Raw genomic sequence first — 20,528 nt, 5'->3', positions numbered from 1 at the left:
AGTTGAGACAAGCAAGATTAAAAGCATTATGCAGTTTTTAAAAGTCTTAGCTTGAGAGGATTTTGAGTGCGCTGTAATTTCCATTGTGGTGACTCGCCCGAGGTCCCGTTGGTCTCCGGTGACGCTCGCTTGATGTGGGATGCATGGATACAGGCAGTGACTCCGTCCACCTTGAGAGCCATTGGAGTGGTCAGTAGCACAGTGTACGGGCCCTTCCAGCGTCGCTTGAGAGTGGCTCGAGAGTCTTGGACTGGTGCCTCCAGACGTAGACTGAGTCCCCGATCTGGAAAGGGTGAGGCACTGACGTGGTCTCGGTCCTGTAAGCTGCAGCCAGGGGCTTCCAAATTTGATTCTGTATGATATGGAGCACCTTCAGTCGAGCCTGCAAGTTAGGCATATCAATAAAGGGATCTAATGCGGAGTCAAGGAGACTCGTGGCTGGAGGGGGTCCTCCGTACACTATTTCATATGGAGTTAGTCCATGGTTTACGGGGGTGTTTTGGGCCCAGAACAGAGGCAGGGGGAGGAGCTGGACCCAGTCTCTAGTGCCAGTTTCTATACCCAATTTAGTTAAGGTCTCTTTAATTGTCCTATTCATTCGTTCTACCTGTCCTGAACTTTGGGGTCTGTAAGCGCAATGTAATTTCCAATTTATCCCCAATGCCTTGGCCACCATCTGACTTACCTGGGAGACAAAAGCAGGTCCGTTATCGGATCCAATTACCTGAGAGAGACCAAACCGCGGGAAGATGTCTTCAATGATTTTTTTAATGACAACTTGGGCAGTCTCTCGCTTGGTAGGAAAAGCTTCCGTCCAGCCTGAGAAGGTGTCTACAAAAACTAGGAGATACTTGTTACCATACTTTCCTGGCTTAACCTCAGTGAAGTCCACTTCCCAACTGACTCCTGGTCACTCTCCCCTGAGTCTTGCTCCTTTCAGCAGTTTGAGGCACCCCACATTAACCTTGGCGCAGGGGACACAGGATTCAGTGACCTGTTGTACTACAGCGTTAAGTTCTGGGATAAAGTAAGGTAGGATCTCTTGTTGTAAGAGCATTTTTAATTTTTTATGTCCTAGATGAGTCCATTTATGAAGTTGTGATAATAGTTCATGAGCCATTTCATGGGGCAGGACAACTTTGTCCTGATACGTCCAAACCTTTTTTTGTTCATCATAGTTCGCCCCTAGATGCTGGATTTTATCCAAGTCTTGATCTGAATAGAGGAAGGGGGGTTGCTTGTGATCTGGCGCATGGTGGGCCTCCACAGCACTTAGGTGTAGAACCTGCGGGCCTAACGCAGCCACTCTAGCAGCCTCGTTCGCCATTCTGTTTCCTTTTGCTACAAGGTCATTTCCTTGCTGGTGTCCTGGGCAGTGGACAATACTCAACTTTTTGGGTAGGAAAAAAGCGCCTGTAGGAGGTCTAAAATTTTGGTCTTATTTTTGATGTCTTTACCTGTTGAAGTTAGAAGGCCTCTCCTTCGGTAAATTTCTCCATGGAAATGGGCTGTAGCAAACGCGTAGCGGCTGTCAGTATAAATGTTGATCTTTTTTTCCGCTAGCCTGCTTGAGAGCCTATGTAAGGGCCACAAGCTTGGCCTTTTGGGCCAAAGTTCCTGTGGGTAAAGCACTCGCCCATATTATGGAGTGTCCATCTACCATGGCTGCCCCCGCTCTCCGCTCACCATTATGCAGGAAGCTGCTCCCGTCCATGTACCAAGTGTGCTCTGCATCCGGCAATGGCAGGTCCGTCAGGTCTTCCTGGGTGCCATGGGTCTCGGCCAGGATTTGGTGACAGTCATGGGGCACCCAGGCATCGGGCTCCATGTTCGGGAGCAGGGTTGCTGGGTTTAAGGGAGTAGCGGGCCCGAACTGAATCCGCTCCGGATTGAGCAACATAGTTTGGTAGTGAGTCACTCGGGTGTTGGAGAGCCACCTATCCGGTGCCTGCCGAATAATGGAGTCAATGGCGTGGGGGGCCACCACAGTGAGGGTTTGTCCCAGAGTTAACTTATCTGTGTCCTTGACAAGGACTGCTACCACTGCCACCATGCGCAAACACAGGGGCCATCCAGCAGCCACATTGTCCAGTTTTTTTGAGAAATAAGCCACTGGCCTCTTCCAAGGTCCCAGCTTTTGAACCAGGACGCCCTTCACTGTTCCTTTCTGCTCATCGATGTACAGCGTGAAAGGCTTGGTCACATCAGGGAGGCTTAGGGCGGGGGCCGATAATAGGGCCTTTTTTTTTTTTTTTTTTTTTTTTTTTTTTTTTTTTTTTTTACAGGCAGAGTGGACAGTGAGAGAGAGAGACAGAGAGAAAGGTCTTCCTTTTGCCGTTGGTTCACCCTCCAATGGCCGCTGCGGCCGGCGCGCTGCGGCCGGCGCACCGCGCTGATCCGATGGCAGGAGCCAGGAGCCAGGTGCTTTTCCTGGTCTCCCATGGGGTGCAGGGCCCAAGCACTTGGGCCATCCTCCACTGCACTCCTTGGCCACAGCAGAGAGCTGGCCTGGAAGAGGGGCAACCGGGACAGAATCCGGCGCCACGACCGGGACTAGAACCCGGTGTGCCTAGTGAGCCGCGGCGCCGGCCAATAGGGCCTTCTTGATTTGATTAAATGTCCTTTGGTGCTCTGCTTCCCATAGGAAGGGGGTACTGGGTTTAGTAAGCGGGTACAGAGGCGCTGCCAGTTCCGCAAATCCGTGTATCCATAACCAGCAGAAGCCCGCGCTTCTGAGAAACTCTTGCACCTGCCAGGCGCTCTTGGGTGGTGGAATTAGGGCAACTATCTGTTTTTGGCCCTCTGTTAGCCACTGCTGGCCACCTTCTAGTAAATATCCCAGGTAAGTCACCCGTCTTTTGCACACTTGCGCCTTTTTCGCGGACGCTCTGTACCCCAGTTTCCCTAGTTGGTTTAGCAGGGCCCCAGTACCTTTTAGGCAGTTCTGTTTAGTTTCCGCTGCCAAGAGCAGGTCATCCATGTATTGCAGGAGGATTACACTGGGGTTGTTGACTCGGAAGTCTGCCAGGTCCTGGTGCAGGGCCTCGTCGAACAGGGTGGGCAAATTTTTGAATCCTTGTGGTAATCTTGTCCAGGTGAGTTGCCCGGAGAATCCGGTCTCCGGATCCTTCCACTCGAAGGCGAACAGGGTCTGGCTTATAGGACTAAGTCTTAGACAAAAGAATGCATCTTTAAGGTCTAACACCATATACCACTGATGACTCGGAGGCAGGGTACTTAACAGATTGTAAGGGTTAGGCACGGTGGGGTGTAGGTCTTCTGTCCTTTGGTTAACTTCCTGTAGGTCCTGTACTGGCCTATAATCCCCTGTGCCTGGTTTCTTGACTGGGAAGAGGCGGGTATTCCAAGGCGAGTGGCACGGTCTCAAAATGCCCAACTGCAACAGTCTCTTTATGTGGGGCCTGATGCCTTCTTTAGCCTCCTTGCTCATAGGATACTGTGGAATCGACACTGGGGTGGCAGAGGGCTTTAAGTTAATTACTAAGGGAGGTTGGTTGACTGCCAGTCCCACCCCCGCTGATTCCGCCCACGCCTGAGGAAAGTCTGTTAACCACTTAGGTTCTAGAGGGGTTGCATTTACTGGGCCCTTTTTGAGCAGCCGATGTTCGTCCTCTAGGCGTACAGTCAGTATTTGAAGGAGCTGTCCTTGCGGGTCTGTGGTTGAAATCCCCTTGTCATGGAAATGAATTTGAGCCCCCACCTTAGAAAGCAAATCCTGGCCCAGCAGGGGGGTAGGGGCAGTCTGGCACTAATAGGAACGAAGGAGTCACTTGTCCAGTGTTTAAGTGAACCTTTCATTCAGTCGTCCACCTGTACAACTTTCCCCCAGTAGCTCCTTGGACCCAAGAAGTTTTAGAGCTTAGAGGCCCCCTGTCATGGGTTAGCACCGAATGTTGTGCCCCTGTATCTACCAGAAAGATCACTGGATGCCCCCCTACATTGAGAGTTACCCTGGGCTGGGGGGGGGGGAGCTCCTGGCCCTGACTTTCCTATTTGTCTTCTTTTAGGGCTAGGACTGGAGCTGTTCTTTTTTTAGTTTCTTGTGGTAGTTTGGGGCAGTCCTTGACCCAATGTCCCTTTTCTTTGCAGTAGGCACATTGGTCTCATTCTACTCGGGGCCTTCTTTTGTCTCCCAGGACCCTATTTTGACCTGGCTGTCCCTGTCCAGTACTTTGCACTACCGTGGCCAAGATTTTGGTCAGCTCCCGGCTTCGTTTTTTGTCCTGTTTATCCTCTCTTTGCTCCTGTTCCTTACGTAATCTTTCCTCCCTTTCTTCCTGTGTTTCCCTTTTGTTAAAAATCTTTTCTGCCTCCTTTAATAGGTCCTGCAATTTATACCCCTGTAGCCCTTCTAGCCGCTGCAGTTTGCTTCGGATGTCGGGGGCCAACTGTCCGATGAACGACATAATCACGTCTGACTGTCGCTCATCAGCCAGAGGGTCAAAAGGGGTGTACATCCAATAAGCTTCCATTAATCGTTCTAAAAAACCTGCTGGAGTTTCTTCCTGGCCCTGAACAACCGCACCTACCTTAGCCAAATTGGTGGGGCGCCTTCCTGCCCCTTTGAGACCCACTAGCAGAGTCTGGCGATAGAGACGGAGTCGCTCCCTACCGGCCACGGTGTTGTGGACCCAGTCCGGGCAAGTCAAGGGAAAGGCGTCTTCAATTTCGTTGGGCAGTTGAGTTGGTCTGCCATCAGCTCCCAGCACATTTTTGCGAGCTTCCAATATGACTCGTTGCTTTTCCTCCGTGGTGAGGAGGGCCTGCAAAAGCTGCTGACAATCATCCAAGGTGGGTTGGTGAGTAAGATGGACTCAATTAGTCCGGTTAAAGCTTGAGGGTTCTGGGAAAAGGAGGGGTTGTGAGTTTTCCAATTGTACAAGTCAGAGGCAGAGAACAGCCAATACTGAATCTGACCGGTCACCAACCATAAAGGGTAAGCCTGTGAGGTCCAAACACTTTCTGGGCCTCCGGCCTGCTCCCTCTGCAGTCATAGGCGAGTAGGGGGTGGGGAGGCAGACTCCCCTGTCTCAGTGGAGCCGGGAGAGACTGGCTCAAGGCCCTGGGGTTCCCGGACTGGCTGTGGTAGGGCCTGAGGGGGGTATGGAGGGGGAGGCTCCAGGAGTAGGGGATCATCTTGGGAATCTGGAAGAACTGGCGGAGTCTTAGACTTAGGTTTAGGTGGTTCATTTAAAGGGAGAAGGGAAGAGGGAAGCGGCGGCGTGGAAAGTGGGGGTGTGAGTGGGGTGGAGGAAGGCCAGGGAGCTGGACTCAGGGCTTGCGCTCCCAATGGGGAAAGAAAAGGCTTAACCTATTTAGGGGGATATCGGGAGAGGTTTTCCCAGGTGATGATGTAGGGCACTTGGTCTGGATGGCCATCTGATCCTGGTTGGAAGATCTTTCTTTTGACCTGCAAGATAGTAGTAAGGTTAAACGTGCCATCTCGTGGCCATCCGACCTCAAGGGACGGCCATTCATAAGTGCAGAAAGTTAGCCACTTCTTCTTGCGCACTTCCACTGACTGGTTACGTGCTCGTTCCGTGACCTCTTTCCAGTGTCCTAACGTCAGACTTAAAGGGGTAGTTAGTTGTTGACTCATGGGTGTGGCGAGTGAATCGACAAGGTACAGAATACAGACTACACAAATGAACAGAACAAATCCCAAAAGCCGCACGGCATTTAATCAGCAGCAAACCGAAAGTACAAATCAAGAGGGGAGTAGCTGTTTATGGCTAGACCCCCTGGGGAGGAGAGAAACTCGATCCCTCTCTCTCCCCCAAAGAACCCCTGGAGCGGCCTCCAGGGTGGGCCCAGGGGTCTCAGGGCACATCTGCCTCCGCCACTGGTCCACTAAACAATACGAGCCCTGTAGAGGTACGTACAATTTTCAAAAAATCAAAACACACAAACAGACACCACAACAACCACGTGGATGAGCTAGCTCTTAGCTCCAACTGGTTTCTAGAATTGAGTCTGAGGGCATACAAATCCCGGACGAGCACCCATGAAATGTTGGGTTCCTGAACTAGGACCCCGACACGTCGAGATGCGCACCCCAAAGACTCAGATTCCAAACCAGTAGATGCAACACGCAAGAGGATTTATTCAACGTCTGCGCAGACGGGCCTCTCGACAGCACAAAGCCATCCAAAGAAGAAGCCCCAAACAGTTGTTAATGAGCATTTTTAAAGGGAAAAACCACATAATTTACTTAATACACACAATTTACACGCTAATTGGAGGGTTTAAATGATACACACACGATTTACACACTGATTGGAGGATTTAAATGAGGAGGTTAGTGGAGGGAAAATTTTTCTGGCTATCACAGGAGTCACTTTAAGACTTTAGGGTGGGATATCTGCTGCTCACCAGAAGGTGCTCTGCAACTAGGAGTTATCACAAAGCCTCGAGGTGGGGTTCCTGCTGCTAACCACATCTCAAGTGACAGCTGGTGCCTAGGGCTCTTTCTAGGAACTAGCACACTAAGTAGGGCAAAGGTTACTTCTAAGAACTAACTCACTAAGTAGGACAAAGGTTACTTCATCTGGGCCGGAGAGGAGTGGCACTTCAATCATTAATGATGATATGATCTACCCAGTCTGGCAAGACATTCGGCAATAATTCATTCCATCTGTATCTCCACTTGTGAAAACCCGATTATGTATGCGTGTGTGACTGTTATAGTACTACGTGCACATGTATAAGCCATAAGTAAGCTTGTGTTTATTGGTTTGAGATTGAGCATTCTTTCATGGGGGCATGTGGTAAGCTCCAAGACCTCCTGAACTTCAGATGTGGTCAGTCACAGCTTGACCTCTGGACTCTTCAGCTGGAGTGTGTCTCCAAGAGTGTGAGCTCAATGCCAGCCCTGGGATGTGTTTTCCACCAGTTCTAACTCATAAAGGGCCTCAGGGCTGGGATTGTGTGTACTTTGGTCTTGTACCAATTGCAAGGATCATAAAGATACACTCAAGGGACACATTGGCTCTTTCTGCAGTTTGTCTATTCTAAGCTTCATTAAAGAATGTGGATCAAGGAAACTCCATTTGGGGGAGGCTAGTGTGTCTCTGTCCTGCCTTCTCAGAGTAGGCTACCCAGAGTAAGCATGGGGATGATCACTGTCAGCTAGCCCCTGGGCTTGCATAGCAGCATGACTTTATTTTTTTATTTTTATTTTTATTTTTTGATAGGCAGAGTGGACAGTGAGAGAGAGAGAGACAGAGAGAAAGGTCTTCCTTTGCCGTTGGTTCACCCTCCAATGGCCGCCGCGGCCGGCGCGCTGCGGCCGGCGCACCGCGCTGATCCGATGGCAGGAGCCAGGAGCCAGGTGCTTTTCCTGGTCTCCCATGGGGTGCAGGGCCCAAGCACCTGGGCCATCCTCCACTGCACTCCCGGGCCACAGCAGAGAGCTGGCCTGGAAGAGGGGCAACCGGGACAGAATCCGGCGCCCCAACCGGGTTTATTTAAAATTATACTTCAGTGTTCACATTTTAGAAGTGAGACAAGCTCATAACAAAGCTTTAAAAAGGCATTGAGTGATAATGACAGTTCTGTAATAACTTCATTTTTAAGGATCTCTCTCTCCCTCTCTCCCCCCTTTCTCTTTTTCTCTTTGTTATATATCCCCATATTGCTATATATACTATATACATGTACATATATAGGATTAAATATGATATGGCTGTAGAAAGAGTATATTTATATTTTGTATCTTTTAAAAATCATGTAATCTCTCCTTTTCCCTATATGGCCCCAAAGACACTATGGACATGGACCTCTATAATTTTTTTGGTCCCGTGTTTTACTCTTCCAGATAACAAAAGGCACCAGACTGAGCACCTAGTACCATGTGGACTTGCTGGTGTCACGGGGCCATCTTAGTGGGAGTGACAACAGGTCTGATTTAACTGGCCTTCCTTATTTTGAATACAATGCTTCCCTTCTAGTGTCCCCTCTGTCTTCTGCACAGACTTTCCAGACTCTCCCGCAGACCTGCCCCAAGGCAGAGCTTCTTAGGGCCAATTTCGCTCTGTGTGCGTATCTGCTTCCTTCATTGCATGTTGCTTGTCTCCTTTATAATATCACTGCTGAGAGAAGGGGGCCCGTAACCTGGGCAACCAGAAGAGGTGTCTTTGCAATTCAGAGGTGTCTTTGGATTCAGAATTAGCCTGGGATTTCTGTTGCATTTTGTTGGATCCTTGTACATTCTTGGCTCTCTTCTCTCTTGAGATTACAAGAAGGTAAGCACCAAGAATCTCCCCTCAGCTCAATGCCTTGCTTCCCCCAAGCCTCTTCTCCACCCAGCAACACATAGCACATGCTGCTTCTACCAACGGAACCATTCTGCAGCAGTTACAAATTCCCCTCCTGATGATCACCACTCAAGGTGTAGGGCCTTGACCTTTGCTAATGTGGGTGCTGATTAACAGTGATAATGAGAATACCAAGGATAATCATTACTGATAAAGGATTATTATCTCTCAAGTCGTTTCTTTTCATGCCGCTTAGTGTTATATGCAGGGGGTGGATCATAAGTACTTAATAGTTCTCATGTGATTGGATTTTAGGGAGTTTCCATTTTTGTTTTTGTCATTATGTTTGGCTCTCTGATGATCATCTTGCTGCAGAACTTTTTGTCTCAAGTTTGTGGAAACCCTTCATTAGGGAAGTTCCCTGGAGTTGAAGTCATGGTCAACAAAAGTATCTGTTGTGCTTCCAACGCCAAGTTTCCCACCACAGAGTGTCAGCTCACTCTGTAATATGTGCCCATTTCACTGTGCCGTCACTAGCTATTTCACTGAAAATTATTTTTATGAGAAAGAAATAATGTATCACCACCACTTGCCTTGTTATATTATTAGATTAGACATAGCCCCATGCTTGTTAGGTAACTAGATATTATCTTTTATGGAAGCATTTGCTTTGGTTTCCTTTCTTTGCAATTTTAACACGTGTTTTATGTTGTAAGGTGATTTGCTGAGGTGGCTAAGAGAGTGATCCTGTCTTGAAACTGGAGTACCACACCTTTCAACCAATCAGAGCTGATGCCCAAGTTCTTACCAAGACAAAACGAAAACAAGTCTCTTCTTATGGGATTCTCGTTTTGCTTAGCATTTTTGTTTGTGTTATTTTAAAAAATAATTTCAATATTTTTCTTCCTTTTTTTAACTTTTATTTAGTAAATATAAATTTCCAAAGTACAGTTTATGGATTACAATAGCTTCCCCCACCCCCATAACTTCCCTCCCACTCACACCCCTCCCATCTCCCGCTAGCTTTCCCATTCCATTCACATCAAGATTCATTTTTTTTAACTTTTATTTAATGAATATAAATTTCCAAAGTACGATTTATGGATTACAATGGCTTCCCCCCCATACCGTCCCTCCCACCCACAACCCTCCCCTTTCCCACTCCCTCTCCCCTTCCATTCACATCAAGATTCATTTTCGATTATCTTAATATACAGAAGATCAGCTTAGTATACATTAAGTAAGGATTTCAACAGTTTGCTCCCACACAGAAACATAAAGTGAAAAATAATAGATGATTTTCTTTAAATGATGATGAAATCAGATCAGACCTATTGTCATGTTTAATCCCAGTGAGAGTCAAGTTGGGAGTTGATAATTTCTTCTTTTTTTTTTTTTTACAGAGGATCAGTTTAGCATGCATTAAGTAAAGATTTCAACAGTTTGCACCCCCATAGAAACACAAAGTGAAATATATTGTTTGAGTACTCGTTATAGCATTAAATCTCAATGCACAGCACATTAAGGACAGAGATCCTACATGAGGAGTAAGAGCACAGTGACTCCTGTTGTTGACTTTACCAATTGGCACTCCTGTCTATGGCATCAGTAATTTCCCTATGCTCCAGTCATGAGCTTCCAAGGCTATGGAAGCCCTCTGAGTTCTCCGATTCTTATCTTGTTTAGATAAGGTAATAGTCAAAGTGAAAGTTCCCTCCTCCCTTCAGAGAAAGGCACCTCCCTCTTTGAAGACCTGTTCTTTCCACTGGGATCTCACTCACAGAGATCTTTTTGCCAGAGTGTCTTGGCTTTCCATGCCTGAAATACTCTCATGGGCTTTTCAGCCAGATCCAAATGCCTTTAGGGCTGATTCTGAGGCCAGAGTGCTATTTAGGACATCCGCCATTCTATGAGTCGGCTGAGTATCTCACTTCCCATGTTGGATCACTCTCCCCTTTATTTATTCTATCGGTTAGTGTTAGCAGATACTAGACTTGTTTATGTGCTCCCTTTGACTCTTAGTCCTTTAATTATGATCAATTGTGAACTGAAATTGATCACTTGGAATAGTGAGATGGCATTGGTACATGCCACCTTGATGGGATTGAATTGGAATCCCCTGGTATGTTTCTAACTCTACCATTTGGGGCAAGTCAGCTTGAGCATGTCCCAAATTATACATCTCTTCCCTCTCTTATTCCCACTCTTATGTTTAACAGGGATCACATTTCAGTTAATTTTCAACACTTAAGAATAACTGTGTGATAATTACAGAATTAAACCAGTCATATTAAGTAGAACAGACAAAAAAACTACCAAGAGGGATAATGTATTAAGTTGTTCATTAACAGTCAGGGCTATGCTGATCAAGTCACCGTTTCCCATAGTGTCCATTTCACTTCAGGAGGTTTCCTTTTTGGTGTTCAGTCAGTTGTCACCGATCAGGGAGAACATATGGTATTTGTCCCTTTGGGACTGGCTTATTTCACTCAGCATGATGTGTTCCAGATTCCTCCATTTTGTTGCAAATGACTGGATTTCGTTGTTTCTTACTGCGGTATAGTATTCTAAAGAGTACATATCCCATAATTTCTTTATCCAGTCTACCGTTGATGGGCATTTAGGTTGGTTCCAGGTCTTAGCTATTGTGAATTGAGCTGCAATAAACATTAGCGTGCAGACCGCTTTTTTGTTTGCCAATTTAAATTCCTTTGGGTAAATTCCAAGGAGTGGGATGGCTGGGTCAAACGGTAGGGTTATCTTCAGGTTTCTGAGGAATCTCCAGACTGACTTCCATAGTGGCTTGACCAGTTTGCATTCCCACCAACAGTGGGTTAGTGTCCCTTTTTCCCCACATCCTCGCCAGCATCTGTTGTTGGTAGATTTCTGTATGTGAGCCATTCTAACCGGGGTAAGGTGAAACCTCATTGTGGTTTTGATTTGCATTTCCCTGATTGCTAGTGACCTTGAACATTTTTTCATGTGTCTGTTGGCCATTTGGATTTCCTCTTTTGAAAAATGTCTATTGAGGTCCTTAGCCCATCTCTGAAGTGGGTTGTTGGTTTTGTTTTTGTGGAGTTTCTTGATCTCTTTGTAGATTCTGGTTATTAACCCTTTATCTGTTGCATAGTTTGCAAATATTCTTTCCAATTCTGTCGGTTGTCTCTTCACTCTCCTGACTGTTTCTTTTGCAGTACAGAAACTTCTCAATTTGATGCAATCCCAATAGTTGATTTTGGCTTTGACTGCCTGTGCCTCCCGGGTCTTTTCCAGAAATTCTTTGCCTGTGCCAATATCTTGAAGGGTTTCTCCAATGTTCTCTTGTAACTTGATGGTGTCAGGTCGTAAATTTAAGTCCTTAATCCATGTTGAGTGGATTTTTGTGTAAGGTGTAAGGTAGGGGTCTTGCTTCATGATTCTGCATGTGGAAAATCAAGATTCATTTTCAACTATCTTTATATACAGAAGATCGATTTATTATATGTTAAGTAAAGATTTCATCAGTTTGCACCTACACAGAAACACAAAGTGTAAAATACTGTTTCAGTACTAGTTAGAGCATTACTTCACATTGGACAACACATTAAGGACAGATCCCACATGAGGAGTAAGTACACAGTGACTCCTGTTGTTGACTTAACAATTTGACACTCTTGTTTATGGCATCAGTAATCTCCCTAGGCTCTAGTCATGAGTTGCCAAGGCTATGGCAGCCTTTTGAGTTTGCCGACTTCGATCTTATTCCGACAGGGTCATAGTCAAAGTGGAAGTTCTCTCCTCCCTTCACAGAAAGGTACCTCCTTCTTTGATGGCTAACATTCCACAAAGGTTTTATATATTCTTTGACTAAAATGTAGTCATTAACTTATGTACTACTTCAAAAAATTCATGGAGGGCCAGTGTTATGGTGTAGTGGGTAAAGCTGCTGCCTGAGATGCTGGCGCCCCATATGGGCACCAGTTCATGTCCCAACTGCTCCATTTTTGACCCAGCTCCCTCCTAATGTACCTGGAAAAAATGGCCCAAGTGTTTGGGTCCCTGCCACCCACATGGGAGACCCGGATGAGGCTTCTGGCTCTTAGGTTCAGCCTGGCCCAATCTTGGCCATTACAGACATCTGGGGAATGAACAAGCAGATGGAAGAAATCTCTCTCTCTCTCTCTCTCTCTCTCTCTGTCTCTCTCTCTTTTTCTCTCTCTCCCTCTATCTCTGTAACTAAATAAATCTTTTTATTAAGTTCATGGAAAATGGAGTTAAAAGGTAAGTTTTTTTGATTACCTTTTTAAAATATTTATTTTATTTATTTGAAAATTTGACAGAGGAGAAGGAGAGATGGACAGAATGATCTTTTATCTGTTGGCTCAATCTCCAAATGAATGAAATAGCCAGGGATGGGCCAGGCTGAAGCCAGGAACCTGCAACTCCACCCAGGTCTCCATGTGGGTGGCAGGGGACCAAGTACTTGGACCATCTTCGGCTGCTGTCACAGGAGCATTAGCCGGGAGCTGGATCAGAAGCAGAGCAGCCAGGACTCAAACTGGTGCTCTGATATGGAATGCCAGCATTGCAAGCAATGGTTTAACAAGCTGCCCCACAGTGTTGGCTCTTAATGCAAAAAAATGTTTAAAATCCATGCATATCTTTGTCACTAATACACATATTTCATGAGTTTTTTGAGGACCCATTGTATGCATAATCAAACATTTTGTGTCAAAATAAACTTATCATTTTATTTCACTTTTCCACAAACTTCCTGAAGTTCCCATGTATTTAAAATCTTCTCTGAGTTTTGGTTGATGGAAATTTCTACCTGATCTCACATTAGAGTTCTTCTAGATCTTTAACTCAGACACCTACCTTTCTAGGAATAGATATTCCTAATGGAATTTAGTTAGCTGTAAATATAGGTATGCATGTCTTCACTTTTTGGGATAACAATAGCAGTAGTCACTGGCTTTTACTGAAAGCCTCCTCCGTGCCAGGCATTTTACTGAAGTGTTGAGGGTGCGGCTGAAAATGAATTAAAGAATCATCTGTCCTTGTGCAGTTTATATTCCGGTGGAGGGAGACAGTCAACAAATGTAGAAACTTTTTTGCAATTAAGTAATTATGTAAGTTGGATCATTTCATGCAGTCAGGCATACTGTCAGAAACAGAAATGGGAAAATAGGGAGGGGTTGAATAGGGGATTCCACTTAGAGAGGACTGACTAATGCAAGAAGTCAGCTAAGACTAGTTCTGGGGAGAAATATTTTTAGTGGGAGAGTGTGTACAGAGGCTCTGCATTGTGAATATTCTTGGAACGTCTGGGGAATAGAAATAGGGTCAGTGTGGCTGTTTTAGGTAACTTGGAGAAGGTGGGAGACTGTCCTTAGCTAGGCTGAGCTCCAGTCATGTAAATGAAGGTCATGGTTAGGAATTTGGATCTTGCTGTAAATGAGTGCCAGGAAGACACTGAAATGAAAGAGTATCATGCAATGATCTTTGTTTCTGAAGGGTCACTCTGCCTGCTGTATGGAGGATGGGTTATGGTCAGGATAGGCTAGACCATGTTAATTTTAGAGTCTTAAAGCAATAAAGATTTACTTTTTGTTCATAAATAGCCCAGTGTGATTGAGTATTTCTATTGGAATATCTTTGTGCAGTGACTCAGGGACTGGGCAACATCTGTCTTGTGATTCTGATTTATCAACAAGCCACTGCCAAGATTATCACTAAAGAAATAGGGATGGAAGAAGCAGCACACAGCCTTGTGTGTGCTCTAGGACAAAAATCCAAAACCCCTTTGCTGACATTCTCACTTGTCAGGACTCAGGAATGTGGCACTGACCTCCCTGAAATGAGGGGAGCAAATTGGTATTTGATGAACAGTGACTGCCTGTGACCACATGAGACCAGAGTAGAAAAAAGGATATGAGCTGCACAGTGGTTTCAGTGATCCAGATGATAGTGGTGCTGGGACCTGGGAGGTAGCAACAGGGACATCTGGGTTCAGGACTGAGTTCAGCAGTGGGCGCAGCATGATTAGCACATGGCTTTTTTTTTTTTTTTTTTGACAGGCAGAATGGACAGTGAGAGAGAGAGACAGAGAGAAAGGTCTTCCTTTTTGCCATTTGTTCACCCTCCAATGGCCGCCGTGGCTGGTGCGCTGCGGCGGGCGCACCGCGCTGATCCGATGGCAGGAGCCAGGTACTTATCCTGGTCTCCCATGGGGTGCAGGGCCCAAGCACTTGGGCCATCCTCCACTGCACTCCCTGGCCACAGCAGAGAGCTGGCCTGGAAGAGGGGCAACCGGGACAGAATCCGGCACCCCGACCGGGACTAGAACCCGGTGTGCCGGCGCTGCAAGGTGGAGGATTAGCCTAGTGAGCCGTGGCACCGGCCAGCACATGGCTTTTACAGAGGGAGTGAAGTCAAGGATGGCTGTGAAGTCTTTGGTTTCAGCCACTAAATAGGCAGTGGTGCTTGTGGCAGAGAGGAGGGAGATGTGGAACTGAGATCAGAGTGTGAGGTGTGTTTGAGGATGCTGAGGATCAACAATTCTATTTTGGAGATTTTTCACTTTGAGATGTTGTGTGGGTTTTCAGGTGGAGATGCCAGGCTGGGACCTACATATGTAACCTGGAGCCCAGGGCATAAATTTTATTTCACTAAAAGCCTAAACAGATCTGATATCAATAATATTGTATTTTCTATTTTAGGGAAATAAAACTTGAGGCTAAAAAGTGAATGGTTCAAGGTCCTAATTAGTATGTAATTGAGGTAGGAGTCAATTTGAAGTCTGTGCAACCTCATTGTGCCCAAGATAACGATTACATTCGTGTTGTTAATGCAATGTCAATGGTTCTGTTTTGTGGCTCTCAGCCCTCTTTCTTTTTGTACATGGTTTAACTGGCAAAGTGATGGGTGTTAAGACCACTCCCCTGCAGGTTTCAGGTGATGATGAAGAGAGAGTGGAGAGTCAGAGGAGTTTACTAAGGTCATGTGATGTTTCTCAACCTCACTCTGGATCTTCAATGTTTTTGACTTCAATACTGTACTCAATCCAGAAAGAGGTATATGAATATTCTGATCCATTTCATTTCTTTCAGTCACTTGCAAATGTCTGTATTGTTTCTCCAAGCCCAGCATCTTGGGTGGCCACATAGAGGCACACACTCTCAGCTGCTCATTATGACTCTGTTGGGAGAAACACAGTCATGATGGGCAGGTGCACCTCACTGCTATGACTTAATTTCCCTGTATGTGGTTTTAAAGCTCATTGAACCCTCTCTAAATCTTACAAAGTAATGTACAGACTATTTTCATTTTTCCTGTTGTAGGAAGAAAGATTCTTTATTTGATTACCTTCATATCTGAGTTATATGTACTGAGTAATCTAAGGAAGACTCACTGGTAGCTAAAGTATTACCATTTGCCTGTTAAAAATTTTTATTATTATATGCAGAACAGATTTTATGCATTCCATAGGTACAGTTTCAAGAAGATGACCACACTTTCCTCACTCCCCTGTCCCCCGTCACCTCTCTTCATCAATTTTTGCAAGGACATAATATTGACAGGCTTAATTCACCACTAATCATAATATCCAACTAGTTAAAGTATAGAAGAATATAAACATGAACTAAAAATGGCAGTCATATCCCATAGTGACCATATCATTTCCATATATTTTTGTATTCTATATTAACTGCCACGTATCACAGAAAACATGATATTTATCTTTTTTAGACTAGCTTATTTTACTAAGCATAATGGTTTCCAGTTGCATCCATTTTGTTGCAAAAGAAAGGATTTCATTCTTTTGTATGGCTAAGTAGAATTCCATAGTGTATATATACCACATTTTCTTTATTTAGTCATCAGTTGGTAGACATCTGGGTTGATTCCATATCTCAGCTATTGTTAATTGAGCTGCAATAAACATGGGGGTACAGATAACTCTTTTGTATTCTGATTTCATTTCCTTTGGGTAAATTCCCAAGAGTGGGATGGCTGAGTCATATGGTAGATTTATTTTCAGATCTCTGACGAATCTCCATACTAACTTCCATAATGATTATGTTAGTTTACATTCCCACCAACAGCAGATTAGGGTACCCTTTCCCCCACATCCTGGCCAGCATTTATTGTTCTTTTATTTTTAGATGATAGCCATTCTGACTCAAGTGAGATGAAACCTCATTGTGGTTTTTATTTGCATTTCCCTGATAGCTGGTGTTTCTGAGCATTTATTCACATGTCTGTTGGCCATTTGAAGTTTATCCTTTGAAAATTGCCTGCTCATGTCATTTGCCATATCTTGACTGTATTATTTTGTTATTTTTGAATTTCTTGAGCTCTTAGTAGATTCTGGACATTAATCTTTTATTAGTTGCATAGTTTGCAAATAGTTTTCTCCCATTCTGTCAGTTGCTTCTTCTCTTTGTTGTTTCTTTGGCAGTGCAGAAGCATCTTACCCTGATGTAATCTCTTCTATTTTTGCTTTAATTGTCTGTGCTTCTGGGGACTTTTAATAGAATTCTTTGCCTACACCAAAGTCTTGAGAGTTTCCCCAATGTTTTCCCTTGGTAATTTGATGGTATGGAGTTATAAATTTAGATCCTTGATCCATTGTGAGTCGATTTTTGGATAAAGTATAAGATTTTGGTCTTGTTTTATACTTCTGCACAAATACATCCAATTTTGCCAGTACCATTTGTTGAAGAGACTGTCTTTTCTCCGGGGATTCATTTTAGCTTGTTTGTCAAAGATTAGTTGACCATAGATATGTGGATCAATTTCTAGGGTTTCTATTCTGTTCCATTGGTCTACATGTCTATTTTTATGCCAGTACAAGGCTTTTTGGATTATAACTGCCATGAGTATATCTTGAAGTCTGATACTGTGCTGCCTCCAGCTTTGATTTTGTTGCTTAAGGTTAATTTAGCTATTCAGGGTCTCATGATTCCATATGAATTTTAACATCATTTGTTCTAGATTTGAGAAGGAAGAATGTCATTGATATTTTGATTGGGATCCCATTGACTCTATAAATTGCTTTCAGTAGTATGGACATTTTGATAATATTAATTCTTCCAATCCACAAACAGGGGAGATTTTTCCAGATTTTGTGTCGTCTTCTATTTCTTTCATTAATTTTTTTTGTAATTTTCATTGTACAGATCTTTCACCTCCTTGGTTAAAATTGTACCAAGATATTTAATGTTTTTTAAAACTATTATAAGTTGGACTGATCTTAAAAGTTCTTTGTCAGCCATGACATTGTGTATACAAAGGCTTTTGATTTCTTTGTGTAGGTATCATATCCTGTAACTTTACATAAATCTCTTATGAGTTCCAATAGTCTTTTAGTAGAGTCTTTTGGTTCCTCTATAGGTAGGATTATGTCATCTGCAAACAAGATAATTTGACTTTCTCCTTTCTAATTTATATCCCTGATTCCTTGCCTAATGGCTCTGACTAAAACTTCCAGAACTATATTGAATAGCAATAGTGGGCATCCTTGTCTGGTTCCTGTTTTTAGTAGAAATGCTTCCAACTTTTCCAACTTTTTCCCATTCAATAGGATGCTGACTGTGAGTTTGTTATTACCTTGATTGTGTTGAGGAATGTTCCTTCTATACCTAATTTGCTTAAGGTTTTTATCATGAAAGGATATTGTATTTTATCAAATGCTTTCTCTGCATCTATTGAGATTATCATATGGTTTTTGTTCTTCACTTTGTTAACATATGTATTACATTGATTGATTTGTGAGTGTTGAACCATCCTGCCCTCCAGGGATAAATCCCACTTGGTCAAGGTGAATGATCTTTCTGATGTATTTTTGAATTCAGTTAGCTAGTATTTTGTTGAGGATTTTGCATCTATGTTCATAAGTGATATTCAGCTTCTGAAAATTAGGGAAAATTAGGGAAGAACCATTTTTTTTACACCTGTCTCAGTCTGTTGTGTGTTGATATAACAGAATATGAAGACTTAATGATTTATAAATAATAAAGATTCATTTTGTTTCGTGATTCTGGAGACTGGAAAGTCCAAGAGCATGGCATCAGTGAGGGCCTTGTGCTGCTTCAACTCATGGCAGAAAGCAGAAAGGCAAGCAGATGTACATAGAAGAACACAAGAACAGAAGGAATTGGCTTTGCTTTGCAACAGCCCCCTCTTGGAGTAACTAATTCAGTCCCATGAGAGCAGGAACCCTCTGGAGAAAGGCATGAATGCTTATGTGAGTACTCTACCCCAAAGGTCCAGGCACCTCCCACTGAGCCCCACCTTCTCACACTGATGCCCTGAAGAGTGCTTGTTCCGGACATGATGATCCACTTCTCTCTCAACTAAAAATTACTCCGAGTCTCTTTCTTGAGAACCCCAAAGTCCCATTCATTACTATTTTGACTCAGAATCCAACATTTTGTCACCTAAACCAGACTGAATTAGAGATGAAGCTCCTTGGATATGGCATCCTAAGTTTATCAGGAGGACTTAAAAAGTTTTTGGAAAAATAGAATTAGAAGACAGTTTTATTTTGTTGCAGGATACTTCTTGAAACCCATGCACAGTATTTTTCATTGTATGCATTCCCAGGAACTTTTTGAAGACTTCTCATAGTTCTCAATCTGAAGACCTTCATCTAAGGGCACAAGTCATAGGACTCAGCCACATGCCATGGAAAAAGGCAAGACGGTGATGTGATAACTGTAACATCTGCCTCTGTGGGGCAGGGGGGAGAGAGAAGGCACACAGAAGCACTTGTTCCTAGCAATTTTGATATGCATCTGGGCTCCTTGTCATTGTCTCCTTGCCTAGGGCATGTGGCTGCTTCCTGGGAATGAGTCTCTGTCTCCTTGACATCTTTGATTCTGCTTTCTAAGTCATCCTTCCATTTCCACAGAACAGATCGATTCCATTTGCAGCTGAATCATTTTTGAGCCACATTCTTAGCATAGAAGTTCAGGGATCTAAACTTGGTTTCCATTTGGCATCATCTCATTTAGGCTCACTGGCTGTGCTGCCACCCCTACAATTCCTTTAAAATGTGTGCGGGTTTTCTATCCCATTTATTGCTGCTCACCACATCAGAGGATGGCACAGCCATGAATTTCTCTGAGACAGGCTCTTCTTTGTGTTTACAAATGAGCTGCTATAGATTTTTAGAAGCTCTGTTATCTGGCATCGAGAGTCTGTGATGTGTACCTTTAAGATAGTAAAGCAGGTACAGCTGCCGCCTTCAGTGCTGGCATCCTATATGGGTGCTGATTTGAGTCCCGGATGCTCCGCTTCTGATCCAGCTCTCTGATATGGCGTGGGAAAGCAGTGGAAGATGACCCAAGTCTTTGGACCCCTGCACCTGCATTGGAGATCTGAAGAAGCTGCTGGATCCTGGCTTTGGATAGGTACTGCTCCAGCTGTTCCAGCCATCTGGGGGTGAACCAGCAGATGGAAGACCTCTCTCTCTCTCTCTTTCTCTGTCTTTGCCACTCTGTAACTCTTCCTTTCAAATAAATAAATTAATTTAAAAAAAAAAGATTGTAAGGAGCCTTTGCTATGAAAGGTCTGCCAGACACCACCTCAAATACTTATGAGACCTGAAGAAATGGTTTTGCAGTCAGACCTTTGATTTTCCCATGGGTCTGCATTTCCCCCAGGTGTTCTGCAATATTTCATCTTTGCATTGAGAGCATCTCTTATTTTGGAGTTTTCTCCTTAAGGCTAACAAATAGGTTCATTTTTGAGTCCAGAAGGCTGTGGCCTCTATAAATTTTATCTGTAGTCTCCTTGAGAATTGAGTTCCTTCTTTAATCCATGGAAGAGCTACCTGTGTGTATCTGAGTATGTGCACACTTTGTGATACGTAGATCTGTTCACAGTTCTGTCCAGATATGCTCTTCGGCAGATTCATCAGTTTATCAAGCAGATTTTCTACGTTCTATACTGCTTCAGGTGACAGCTTTTGGCCACTATATAATAAAAATAATTCTTCTTCTGGCTTCCAATATTTTCTGTCATTATGTCTACCAAAAATCTTCTTAAGGACTTTGTAGCTTCTGCCTCTGCTCAGCTCCAAAGTCAGTTCTCCATATTCTGTTTTATTTTTTTTTCTTAACAGTAATACTACGTTTCCAGGTACAAAATTCTCTTTGAGTTACTGTGATTTCTATGTCATGAAAAAGACTCAAATTTAGTCATTTTATATCTCAGGGATTGTGTATATCAGAAATTTTTGTGATTCTTTTCAATTTGAGAGAG

General features: G+C 44.0%; 2 protein-coding genes across 2 annotated transcripts in view; one reads left to right on the top strand and one right to left on the bottom strand.

The window, feature by feature from the left end:
- LOC149122076 (glutamate receptor ionotropic, delta-1-like) overlaps positions 1 to 20,528 on the top strand; it is a 298,789-nt gene that overhangs the window by 128,206 nt on the left and 150,055 nt on the right. The gene's annotated exons all lie outside the window — the stretch shown is intronic.
- Positions 27 to 5,620, bottom strand: LOC149122077 (uncharacterized). The gene is given in 8 exon segments (XM_089314158.1): positions 27 to 233; positions 236 to 1,405; positions 1,408 to 1,554; positions 1,556 to 2,239; positions 2,600 to 3,757; positions 3,759 to 4,825; positions 4,828 to 5,005; positions 5,099 to 5,620. Coding segments are annotated over 8 exon segments (5,133 nt in total).

The sequence above is a fragment of the Oryctolagus cuniculus genome, chromosome 15 (genome assembly GCF_051225735.1).
Source record: "Oryctolagus cuniculus isolate XC-2025 breed Fujian yellow rabbit chromosome 15, ASM5122573v1, whole genome shotgun sequence".
NCBI classification, from domain to species: Eukaryota; Metazoa; Chordata; class Mammalia; order Lagomorpha; family Leporidae; genus Oryctolagus; species Oryctolagus cuniculus.
The sequence above is the reverse complement of the archived record's forward strand: the minus strand, read 5'-3'. Positions and strand labels throughout refer to the sequence as shown.